General features: G+C 40.4%; 1 protein-coding gene across 1 annotated transcript; it reads left to right on the top strand.

Annotated features, from left to right (window-relative positions):
• The first annotated feature begins 417 nt into the window (after positions 1–417).
• sh3glb1a (SH3-domain GRB2-like endophilin B1a) lies at positions 418–9,918 on the top strand. Its single transcript, XM_067486539.1, has 9 exons — positions 418–603; positions 1,039–1,180; positions 2,262–2,390; positions 2,834–2,967; positions 4,415–4,507; positions 7,240–7,329; positions 7,578–7,678; positions 8,116–8,350; positions 8,839–9,918. The coding sequence occupies exons 1-9, from the start codon at positions 541–543 to the stop codon at positions 8,944–8,946; spliced, it is 1,095 nt and encodes a 364-aa protein (XP_067342640.1). The 5' UTR covers positions 418–540; the 3' UTR covers positions 8,947–9,918.
• The last annotated feature ends 2,980 nt before the right edge of the window (positions 9,919–12,898 follow it).

Raw genomic sequence — 12,898 nt, forward strand, 5'->3', positions numbered from 1 at the left:
TTTTGCTTAAAGACACTTCGACATGTGACCGGAGGAGCCGGGAATCGAACCAGCGATTGCTGGACAACCGCTCTATCTTCCTGCGCCACAGTCGCCTCTACGAATGAAAACAGATATTTGCCAATGAAAAGCGAAACTTAACGTGTGTTGCCTGGCTTTTGCTTATTGTTATCGTTGGTCTCTATACATTATACACACATATATATATATATATATATATTAAAAATATATAAAATGTATTAAAATATAAAATGTAAAACATATATTTATTTATTTATTTTTAATTATTTCACTTTCTGTGTGTATAACCAAATGTTAACGTTTTGAGTCGATGTGCGCATGCGCCTGGTTGCCTTCTAACTTCCTGCATAAGATTGGGATGTGAACTATCTTGTTCCTACACCATCTTTGTAGACATCAACAGCTGGGTGGAACTCCGGAAAAAAAAAAAGTTGCTTCAATGACATTTTTTGTAGAGATGGTAGCTTGACTGTGAGACAAAGTAGTTGTTGTATTTAAGTTTAGTTTTCTTGCTGTGCTATGGATTTTAATGTGAAGCGGTTCGCCGCTGACGCCGGTACTTTTCTGAGCCGCGCAGTACAAGTAAGATTTCCCGTTAACCGTTTTTGCCAACCAACGTTAGCTGCTTTGCTCCGATATTGTTAGCTCGCTTGCTAACGTTGGCTAAACAGCTAATGCTACCAAGACTGCTGTTGTGTTGCTAAGAAGCTGGATGTCATAATAGAGGGAATTCGGTTCTATACCTAATTTGACAGGTTTCACAGTGTATACCATTAATATGTCCATCTCTAGCACTGTATATACTGTGTTTAACATAGATATCATAGCAGGCCTCGGAGTTAACGTTATCACCAGCAGCCACGCAAATAAGGTTTATTTTCTAAGTTAGGACGTGCAGTCGCTGGCGCTTTTTGGAGCCTTCCATAAAAATGATTTGCATGTCACCTCAGGGCTGTAACCTTGACTCTGCAGTGGCTAATCTGTGTGCACACCATAATCTCATGTTTTCTCTGTCAGTTTACAGAAGAGAAACTTGGCCAAGCTGAAAAGACTGAGCTGGACGCCCATTTGGAGAAACTGCTGGTCACAGCTGAGAGCACCAAACAATGGACAGAGAAGATCATGAAGCAGACAGAAGTCTTACTGCAGCCCAACCCCAGTAAGACCACGTTTTTGAGTCTGGACTGAGCTCAGCTGGAGTGACAACTAAAATGCTGTCACACTGGAGCCCTTTCGAGGGCAGACGCGTGCTCTGCTTTTCTTTTTAGATGTGGAGAAATTCACCCAATGGCTCTTCCAACTATTCCTGTAACTAGTTTCAGGTTTCTTTTTGGAAATAACCAATTGAACTGGTAGAGTCATGATTAGACTAATGATAGATCTGTGGACTGATGCACCATTGTGTTTGTTTGTTTGGGCGACTGTTGCTCAGGAGATAAAGCGGCCATGCACCAATCCCCCCCCCCCCCAGTTGTTGGTTCGATCCCCGGCTCCTCTGGTCACGTCTCCAAGTGTCCATGAGCAGGACACTGAACCCCAACTTAGTTGCTCCCGGCGAGCGTTGGCCAGCTGCATGGCAGCTCCCTCATCGGTGTGTGTGACTTAGGTGCGAATGAGCAGCAGTGTTTCAACGTATTGTTTTAGTACCAATAGGTTTGAAAAGCACTATATAAGTGCAGACCATTTACCATCGCAGCCTATTATGGGGAAATTAATGGTTTCTGTGCTATTAGTCAAGTCAAGTCAAGTCATGAGTCAAGTCATGAATTTAGGAAGTTTGCATGTTTGCCAAAAGAGCAGTATTATTAACAATGAGTAACAACTCTGAGATGGTGTTTGAAATAAGTTTGTAAGCTCAGCTGTGCGTCGTCCTCACTTCACACCATGACACTGCATCTCGGTAACACAACAAACACAGACAGGCCAGCTGCTGGTCACAGTCTTGTGTAACAGTCTTAGTAAGCTCATTTTGTTCTGTGTTCACATACGACATACCACAGCTGTGTTGGATAGAATTGTCAGTTTTCATTCAGATAATATGAGAGCAATTCCCGACATGACAAAGAAGTTGTTCATATTTTCTGCCATGTTTCTCTTGTCTGTATGAGAATTTCTAATTTAACATACAAATGTAAGTCATGCCTTTTGGCCTGACTGTCCTTAAGTCACTGCCTGCGCTATTGGCTCCCTCACTGTAGTCTTATGACTTTGTAATTGAGTTTTCTTGTCGCAAACTGCAGATGCCCGGCTAGAAGAATTTGTATATGAGAAACTGGAGAAAAAAGCCCCGACACGAATGAACAACCATGAGCTGCTGGGCCAGTCCATGATTGAGTCAGGAAATGAATGTGGTCCTGGAACAGCCTATGGTGAGTGATGCGCTGAGCTGCCTGGCGTACAAGGATGTAAATGAATGTTTAACCCCCACAGAACTCTGGAAACTGTGGCTCATATGTGGTGTATTACTGAAAATGTCCGGTGGGACTTCAATTCTGAAAGTGAACAATATTCCTCAATTGTTAGAGCCCAAAAAATGGATGTAAAGGTGAATCATCTTTTCAAAAGTTTTGGAACCAACTTGCATTTTAGTATTCAGATCTGTAATGTATCGAATGTAAATTCTTAGAATATTTTTCAGTTGGTGGAAAAGGCTAAAGTATCATTTTAGTGTCAGCCCTAATATCGTCCCCATAGCCGGGGCCCTGTAGTAACTTTGTACTGACCCACAGGTGACTGGGACCAGTTGCTGTGCAGTCCCCTTTCCACTGTTCTGTTTAGAGTAAAGTTCTGTTTGTGCTGCTGATCATTTCAGGAAATGCTCTCATAAAGTGTGGTGAGACTGAGAAGCAGATTGGTGGGGCTGAACGTGAGTTCATCCAGTGTGCTGCCATCAATTTCCTGACACCTTTCAGAAACTTTTTAGAGGGTGACTTCAAAACCATCCTGGTGAGTTGGATTTTTGACTATGGGTCTTAATTCAGCTTCATTATCAGGTTTACATGATGCCTGCTGTGGTTTTAAGCTGATTACCGGCATCACCGGGATTTTACTGTAATCATTATTTTCCTGAGTTTCTCTTAATATTATAGAGAATGATGACAGAAAAGACCTACTTAGCAGTGTATACAACTGGCTCGGAGTTAAATTTGACTAAACATCAAACTTCACATCACCACAGTGTTTATAATGGCAGAACGGTTCATTCTTTGCCCAAATTCCAGTCTCAGAGTAAATGTGTTAGTCTGTAAAGGTGAACGTTGGTTTCAACAATAAAATGGATGGGAACTGCTGAACTTTTTCCAGACCCGTACAGGAATCAGGAATGGTTTCTGGGAGCAGGATGCTCTGCTGAGGTGTGGTCTATGTAACGGAATAAGTGGAAAGCACAAAATTACAATCAAAAGAAAAACGTATGTGAAGCCTGGATGGAGTCATTGCTCAGATGATGATGTGATGTATTTGATAGACATGGAGAATTACAATGTTGTTTCCTTTGGTGTCATCTAATAAACATTTTAAGGTTTTCAGAGATGACAGGAAACATCATTTCAGCTCATTTCAAAGACCAAATTGTGAAACTTTCAGTTTTTGTTAACCAAATAGTTTGTGTCTGCAGTTCTGTATAGTTCAGTATGCTCTCAAACTTTTCTTATCTTCTATGTTTTGGTTTTTTATTTTGTGGAAATTTTACTTCTACTTTTCCATTGTTCTTCCTTCTGGTTCTTTTTCAGTTTCCATCCCGACTCCCAACATTATCCAAGTAGCTTGTTTGAGCTACTTGGATCTTTGGGCCTCTGTGGCCTACGGTTACCCATAATCCCCTTCTGTGCGTAGGTCTGCGTTGAAGTTTACGTTCAAGTATAATTCGACCTTTACAGAGACAAATAGGCATTTTTTTTTATTATTATTATTTTAGATAATTGTAATGAGTTTGCATGCCCTTAAGAAACCTGGTTACTGGAAATGTATGTATACAGCATATGAGTAATCTGCTTTCTGGTTCAAAGATCTTAACTACACAGATAGAAACTGCTGCTTTTTATGTTTGTGGTTTTTTTTTTTTTTTTTTTTTTGCTTGTTTATATTGTTGCATAGTGAAAACAGGAGAGTCTAGATTTTTAAAAAATGGCTTTGAAAGGCGACTTGTTTAGACTCGCACTTATATTTTCAGACTTTGGGTCAACTCTGATTTAAAATCTGCGCATTTACATGGCAGACAAATTGGCATCCTCCAACAAAAAACCTACCGACCCTGATTATGAAAACCTGCTTTGAAACAAGTAAGCTGACTGGAACCTGGCTACTTAAGGGCATGTAAATGCAGTGAATCTGTGGTGTTTGGAGCTAAGACTTCTGTCTTCAAGGTTTTTTTACTCTCATCATTTGTATCTAGAAAGAGCGAAAGCTGCTGCAGAACAAACGATTGGATTTGGATGCAGCAAAAACGAGGCTGAAGAAAGCCAGGGTGGCTGATGCTAGAGCTGCGGTACGTGCGCGTAAACACACACACACACACACACACACACACACATTAATGCCACACTGCCATTTCTTTGTACCTACATGTTTTGGGTTTATTATAATGCTGATTAATGATCAGTGTTAGTGCATTTATGAGATTTTAAGGGTGTGTCCTCTAAAGTCACACACTGACAAAGTTACACAATGTGAAACTGACCCTTTTTATTTCTTGTGACTTGAATATAGTCACATGAGCAACTACGGGAAGTTTAGACTTCCCTTTTTCTGGCCATTTGCTTTTTTCCTCTCATGTGCTCTACTTTAAAAAGAAATTCCCTGCAGCCTTGTATTTCAAACACTTAATTTGGATTTAAGCTTTGCAGGATCATAACTGAACTGCAGTTATATTATCCATGTACCCATGTTATGTGTAAACCATGACCAGATTCACATCATGGGGCATGATTATCGTTGGAAGAACCATCTTACATCCAGTGGAACACGGGTACCAAGGGGGGGCTTTCAAACATGTTAAACTACAGAGAATTAAGTGTCTGAGGCTTTAAATGCCATTTAGAATAACTTCTAGAGGGTCTTAAAAGTTGCAGAGAGTCTTTCATGACTACCAATCCAAACTGTTTTTATTTAACAGTGTCTGAAAATGATTCCTCAGTGTTTATCAGCTGGGCCAAGACATTTACATGAAATCCTTGGAGAGAGTGGAACATGATTGACGTGCCAGGAGTAAAACGGATGAGAAATCTACTCAGTTAAGCTGCTGGTATTTTGCAGCAACTGCAACCAATATTGTAAAACAATTTGTTGTTAAAGCTAGGAGTGGACATTAAAGAGTAGGTTTATAATAAGATGCCCGTATAAAAACTGGTCTTGATGTGCAAAACGTGTATTCAAATGTGAATCTAAATAGAATGAGTCTTTAGTCTGAAATTGTTTTTCTGTTGAGTTGCAATAAGAGGAAATTTAAAGAAAAAAAGAAATGTTGTGCTAAAAGCTGCAATTTAAAAAGTACCCACTTAACCCATACAAACCCACCCACGCAGATGTCTTCAGCCATTGTGATGGTTCACCGTATCATCACATGCCAGTTTAGTAGAAGTTGTTCCGTGTGGATATGGGCCCCCCGCTGTAGGAATACAACAGACTTGGAAAAAATGTGAACCTCTCCCTTAAAATTAGCTTTATTCCAGCTTTTTGGCCTCTTTGTTCAGAGCTTGTAAAGTAAATCGGTGGCTTTTTGTTTTGGTACAAGTGCGGTACAATCTAGCAAAGATGTCCACCTCTGTTAAAAAGCTATAATACTCCTTCTGGCATATTCAGAGCCAAGTTATGCCTGTGGCCCCATCAACACATTTTGTCTGATGGTGTATTTAAGCTCTACAAACCTATGTGTGTTCTGTAAAGTAGTTAATGAAAGTGTTGCCTAAATTCAGTGGGTGTAAACAGCAATTTCTGCAGCTTAGCACCAGCTCTGGTCTTTGTTTGAAGGATAAAGACTGTTCACTGCACATTCACCAGGAGTCTGAGCTGGTTCGACTGTGAGAAAGCAGGCGAGAATATTTGTGCGGCCCCCTCACAGACCTGCTTCATTGTACGTACTGTGGTTTTGTCAAAGCATGATTCTATCTCACACAAACGTACACCAGTGAAATGTGTTGTGTTGGCTGTGGCCATGCAGCAGCTGGAGCTCTAACTAATGTGTCACTGTTTTCAAAACGCAAAGCAGCAGATGTGAGCAGAGGAAGTGACAGAGGTGAGTGGAATGTTGGAGCCCTCTTTGAAATCAACACACACACACACACACACAAAATCCTCCGATAGTAATTTCAGCAGCTGCTTTCCATCCCTCTCTTTATCTCCTCCATGTCACACACACTGTTGGACTTCATGGAAAAGTCCTACGAGAACCAAACACATCCTCTGTGGTTCAAACCTTTGTCCCCATCAGCTCCACGGCATGTGTTTATTGAACTTTTTAGCAAGTCTCTACAAGCCATTGTTCCGGTCGGTCTCATATCAAATTCTTTGGCTCAATATGAGGAAAAGGAAGCATTTCCCTCAGGACACAAACGTGATGCTCACTTGTTGTTTCCTGTTCCCTATTCTTGGTCAGTCAGATCCTTGTATTGAGTCAAGGATCAGTTTAAAAAATGTTTTATTTTTAGCTGCCTCTGACTTCCTTGATCTTGAGCCACTGAACTCACATCCTATCAACTGTTCATCCGTTAATTTTGTTAAATTAACAAAATGACATAAATTCTGAATCATTTCCACCGAGTGGAAAACTGCATCCCCTGTGAAATGGCAAGAAGTTTTGTTACTTTCATCATATTGAATACACATTAATTGGTACAAATGTTCATGGAGTGTGTACAAAGTAATAATTCAAATTATATCCCTCTTTTCTCTTCTCTCATACTGTATGTCCTCTCTTTGCCTTGTTAACTTCCTCCAACCTCTTTGGTACCACTGAGCAGTGTTTGTAACTTCAGCTAGAATTCAGCCAAATGTGGGTTAGATATGTTATTTAAAAAAAAAAAAAGTAATGAAATGCAATGTTTTGAACTCAGCTGTACTTTGAATTCATATCTGTGAACTTTGTAATCACAGCACTGTGTACACCAGACGTATGGGATTAAGTCTGTCCTTAATATCATTTAATACCAGACACATATATGCTGACAGTGCTGTAATAAAATATATATTTTCTTTCTGTTGTTTTGTTTTTCTTTGTTTCAGGCAGAGCAGGAGTTAAGGATGACCCAGAGCGAATTTGACCGGCAGGCAGAGATCACCCGACTCCTGCTAGAAGGTGTCAACAGTACTCACGTATGTAGTTTGGCTCAACCCAGCACAGGTTCTATATTAAAAGTTGCCGCTCAGCTGACACAACACTGACCCCACCAGGTTTATTTTCTCCAGTTTAAAGGAGACGTTCAGCAATTTGGCAAATGTGCTTTTTATTTTTCTTTATCTCTGCTACCTTCAGACATAACCAGGTCAAATCTTTTCAAAGTCTAGGAGATTTGGTAAAAATAAATATGTGCTTCTCTTCACGTCTCTTCTTGTGGGGTAAGGCTCACCACCTACGTTGTTTGAATGACTTTGTGGAAGCCCAGACTACGTACTATGCACAGTGTTACCAGTACATGGTGGATCTGCAGAAACAGCTGGGCAGGTAAAATCCCTCTATCAACTGAATTATTACTTTTTTCTTCCTAAGTATTGATATACTTCAATTTCATAGCAAGTCATTATAGTCGGGTGTTTTTTTTTCTATTCTGAAATGGTTGGATAGCCATCTTGTTTTAACTTCAGAAACTTCCTGTTTTTAAAAAAACAACAACAATTGGTCACCAATTAGTGTGACGTTCACAATGTTGTGCTCTTTCAGCAGAAAGAGGAAAATGACTTATGACTAAACCTTCTTAGGTAGGAGGTCACAGAGAAGTTATCTTTTATCTTATCCTCACAAGGGGCGATAAAAACACTGACTCTACAGTGACCCTGCTGAAATGATCACAAGTGATATAACATTAGATGTTAACATTTTACTGCTCGGCTGTGCATAAGTAGTCTGCAGCTGAAACGGTTTCTTTCTTGTCCTTCCATCAGTTTCCCCTCGTCATTCTCAAACAACAACCAGTCATCAGCCTCTGGTGGAGCCAGCATCTCTGTGCCCAATGTCGTGGCGTCGGCCTCCCTGCCCAGCGTATCCGCAGGCCACAGCAGCTCCACAGCATCAGCTGGATTCAGTGAATTGCGCAGCTCCAACGGCAGCCGCAGAGCCCGAGTCCTTTATGACTACGATGCTGCAAGCAGCAGTGAGCTTTCCCTGCTGGCTGATGAGGTGAGCGTGAAGCTACTGCTCTACTGTTGTCGTGTGTAACTACCAACAGTAGCATTTTATTATAATAGTTTTGTTATGCTTTTACATTCCCTGCACGTCCAGTTTTAACCTTATGCGGCTCAGTTCTTGTCTGTTGAGCAAAGTTGAAGCCACTCCCTTTCCTGGAACAGCTTCAACTCTCCATGACAAGCCGGCAGTTGATTAACAGTGCACCAGCATTAGCTCATTCACTTAAGTACTGACGAAAACATTTTCCAATCTGCCCCCACATATTCTCCAAGCTGTGTGGCCTGTGATAATAGAATTTATAAACTGTACTTCCTAAGTTTGTTGTCCTTGTGTCCTGTGTGGAAAACACAGTGTTGAAGGGGATGAATGTTGGATCCAAGAATCTAGTGACAAAGCAATGGAAGACAGTAGCATGATACTAGGTACTGTTTTAAATCATACAACACTGTATCCACCATCCATGCTCGCTGTCTCTTCAGGTGATCTCAGTCAGCAGTGTTCCTGGCATGGACTCCGACTGGCTGATGGGGGAGCGAGGCACCCAGAAGGGCAAAGTGCCGATCACCTACCTGGAGCTTCTTAACTGAGACCCACAAACAAGCCGTCTGTAACCAGCTAATATTTATATAGGGTTGCAGGGACAGGCATCACGTCATTTTTGAATAAGTTTTATTTGCGTAAAAGAAGTCTGACTTGTAGCAGACTGAAGCTGGAATTAAAAAAATCGTGAGTGAGCGGAATGGAAATGAATCCATTCCCTGAGCTCTGTGTAAGTGTATGTACGTGTCCACGTCTGTATGCAGCTGCAGTAAATTTTAAAAACTGCTTTCATGCCTTGATGCCATGCAACATCTCCCATTTAAAAAAAGAAATAAATAAAAATATGTTTACACCATACATCTCAGAGGGAAACCCAAATATGTTTGAGTTTTCTCTTCCCTTTCTCTTAATTTAAGGTCTTCTACTGTTTTCAATGACACAAATGCACCTGATGCTGTTTATTTGAATTATTTTATCTATGATAATCACATAATGCCATAGTTATTAAGATTGTCTTAACTATTAAGTTTTATTTTTTTTTTTTTAACAACATTACATCTTGTGTCTGTCAGCTGGAGTCACAAAAACATTGTTCCAGTTCGATTCATCAACGATGTTGGTCCAACCTCAAAGTGCCTCTCACGGTGAATCTGCCTCTCTAAAACCATTTGCCTTATTTTCCAGTCTCAACCCTCATTTAACCTGATTATTGACCATTAGAACCCAGCACTTCAATATTTCTGTCCATGACAGCACAATGATGTGCTTAAACAATAAATACACCATTTGTGGTACATTGGCCAGCTACTGAAGGAAAAACAGTGCTGTTATCTTTTTATCATTTAGCCTGAACCGTTTCTACTCCACATTATGGGGGAAGAAATCTGTAATTCTGGGAGATTTTAATGTATTACCCCATTGCTGCTTTATTTCTTTTTTATGTGTAATAAGACCGCATACTCTTGTAAACAAAATATATGGTGTGGAGCATTAAAATAAGAAAATATTTCTGTTTTGAAGTTGTTGTTTTTTTTTACACATATCTTATCGATGCAAATACTACTGGAACCAGTAGAGGGCAGAACAGACGACGTGATCAAACTGAAACACACCTGCTGTCATGTAAGTTTACAACTAGAGACATTTTTGTGATCTATTGTCTCTATGTATCTATTCGGCAAAACGTGAGTTTGAGGCCGTGAATTACACGACTTCAGACTTGTGTTATGATAATTCACATGACACTAATGCATCCACAGCTCTCAAACCTACAACAACTTTTCAATGGGTGTTTATTTTATTTCAGTGATATCAATGAAACAAGTTACAATACCTTTAAAGACTATATACAACAAAGGACAAGACAAATGAACAATGTACATTTAAAGGTTATCTAATTTAAAAATGTAAAATGTGTAGTTGGATGCAGTGATGCTCCTAAACTCATACATGGATCAGCCATCGTTAAAGTAATCATGAGGTCGATGCTATGAATAAATAGAAGAGCATCACATTCATTACTTAAAAACGCCCCCAATCATCCAATGTCTAAGAAATCTACTGCTCTGATGCTAAATACAAGCAGTAGAGTGTCTTTTATTGCACAGCTCTTTGTAAAATCTTGTGGAGCTTTTTTACTTTTACTCTAAAGTTTATTTTGAAGCTTTTTCTGAAATGTCTATGTTGTCTACAATTCTGTTAGTCCTGTGAGCAGAAGCCATGAGTAAATTCCCTTTACTCCAGTGTTATTTTTGGGCTTTCTCCTCCTAACCTGTTCCCCAGTGACTTCCACAGCACCCAGCAGAGCTTCACGCTGTAAGTGCCAGCAGCTGCGGCCTGGAAACACACAAATGCCCACTGACCTAATTAATCAAAGATCTGAATTTTGAAGAACTGCGAGAGTTTCCATGCAGTTATACAAACCCTGCTTGTCACAAGGGCCGTCACTGAAACCTTCAGCTTTTGGATTCTGTGACCAGTCAATACTAAATGTTGCTTAAGAGTTAGTCCTGCACTAAGCACCTTGTCCTTGCATCAGAGCCGGAACGGTTAAGAGGAAGTGGAGTTTTGCAAACTGTTGACTTACTAAGAGCCTGCCTGTGCATCAGCTCACATGTGGCCAGGTTTTCATTCTGTAGCACGCGTCCACTAACACAACTTCAGAGGCTGAGGCCAGTGTTTTTTGGGAGTGTAGTGTAAAATTGTAAGACAGACGGTGTGTTAGAATCAGGATTGTTAAGACAAATGGACAGTCATGGCATCGAGACACTGGTCCTTATGAAACCACATAGGTTGCACTTTTGAGATAAACAGTATTTTGAGTTCCCAAACCTGACACCTTTTTCTAATCTTTCACATCTGTAGCCCTCTAAAAATAACCCCATAACATAAACTTAGCCTTAAACAAGTCACACATGAGATGAGCAAAAGTATGATTAAAAAAAAAAAACACTTCCCCTTATATTCTTCATATGATGCACAGTAAAACTTCATTCTAGGCCTCCTCACTGCTCGATGTGAGGAGCTTGTGAATAAAAGTCAAACGTTTGCCTTTTGCAGTGGATAGTAAGCTCCGTCGAACAAGGCTGTCACGCCACAGCTGCAGAGGGTGGTGGGCTAAACAACATGGGACAGTTCCATATTCTCTTGTGACGGAAAGTGACAAGCTTGTGTAGGAAAAAATGAGTTTGAGTGTGAAAACAAACTGACAAGTCAACTTATAAAGAAATGCAGAGCAGGAAAACAGCAAGCTGAAAGAGAAGTCACCTAAACTTAGGTGCTGCTGCTGCTGCTTATCTGATTAGTGAAGATAAGCCGCCCGACTAAAATGATCATTTTCTCCACAACATCTAATCACAGGCTGTGTGTATTTTTTTTTTGCCATGTTAGCGTCAGTCATCTGCTCCTTCACATTAAGCAGTCTAAAGGTTGAACAGATGTGATATCTTCTACAGACGTTCATATTCCCCACAGGATGAAACCTGCTGACTCCAGCGATGTCCTGACATCGGAGTTCAACATTAGTGGTTTCAAGAAAAAAAAAAAAAAACGCGATATGAAGGAGCAACTGGATAAAATTACATTCATATCAGCCTCAGTTTATGCTAATTTACACTCATAATCAGAATAGCACCCACGTAACTTGACCTCTTTAGGTATAATGTATATTTGTATACTGATTGTGTGCAGATCCAGCTCGTGACAGAATAAAGCTCATTGCACCTCTTCAGGTAAAATCTTCCTTCTCCAGCCGGGTTTGCGTTTATATGTAAGAAACTGAGACCACTACAATACTAAAAAGTAAAAGCGCCACACAAAGCTATACCACTTAAAGGGTATTATATTGTATATTTGCCAACTCACCTCGAGTGCAGACCTCATAACCACAGGTGGAACCAGCCACATCAGTGCTTGTGCTACTGATGCTCACTGCAAACAGGAAAGTGTAGAGTCTTGGTGGTGTGATGATCCAGTTTCCTTGATAAAAAGCCCTATAGCTTGTCGTCAGTTGATGTTTGTCATACGATTTCAGTGAACTGGGTAAAGACTTGCACGTTAGATTGATTTGTATCTCTAGATCACCTGTGTATGTGAATGTGAGTGTGCTTGGTTGTCTGTGTGAGTCTCTCTATGTTGGCCTTGAGATAGACTGGAGACCTGTCCAGGGTGGACCCCACCTCTTTCCCAGTGACAGAAAGGTTAAGGATCCTGAAGAGGATGAGCAGATCATAGATGGATGGAAGCACTTGCTGTGTATATATATATATAAATTGGTTCGTGTGGTGTTTGGTGCTTACAGATCGTCCAGTAGAGTCAAAGGTTAGTGTCATCGCCTGGCGCTGCGGGATGAGAACGTTTTTTTCCTATTCGCGATACTGACCTGTTGCCATTGAACCTAACTTGTTGAGAGGTGGTCTTAGCATTACGCAGCTTTTCTTTTCTGGGGGTTTTCTTTTGGTGGCCCTGTGCTAAGATGTTATAAACTGGCATTAAAGTTAA

The sequence above is a fragment of the Channa argus genome, chromosome 19 (assembly GCF_033026475.1).
Source record: "Channa argus isolate prfri chromosome 19, Channa argus male v1.0, whole genome shotgun sequence".
NCBI lineage: Eukaryota > Metazoa > Chordata > Actinopteri > Anabantiformes > Channidae > Channa > Channa argus.

Coding starts and splice junctions, on each gene's coding strand:
- sh3glb1a (XM_067486539.1), top strand. CDS start 541: ATGGATTTTAATGTGAAGCGGTTCGCCGCTGACGCCGGTACTTTTCTG. Junction 7,330..7,577: donor AAGGTGTCAACAGTACTCAC/GTATGTAGTTTG, acceptor TTGTGGGGTAAG/GCTCACCACCTACGTTGTTT. Junction 8,351..8,838: donor TTTCCCTGCTGGCTGATGAG/GTGAGCGTGAAG, acceptor CTGTCTCTTCAG/GTGATCTCAGTCAGCAGTGT.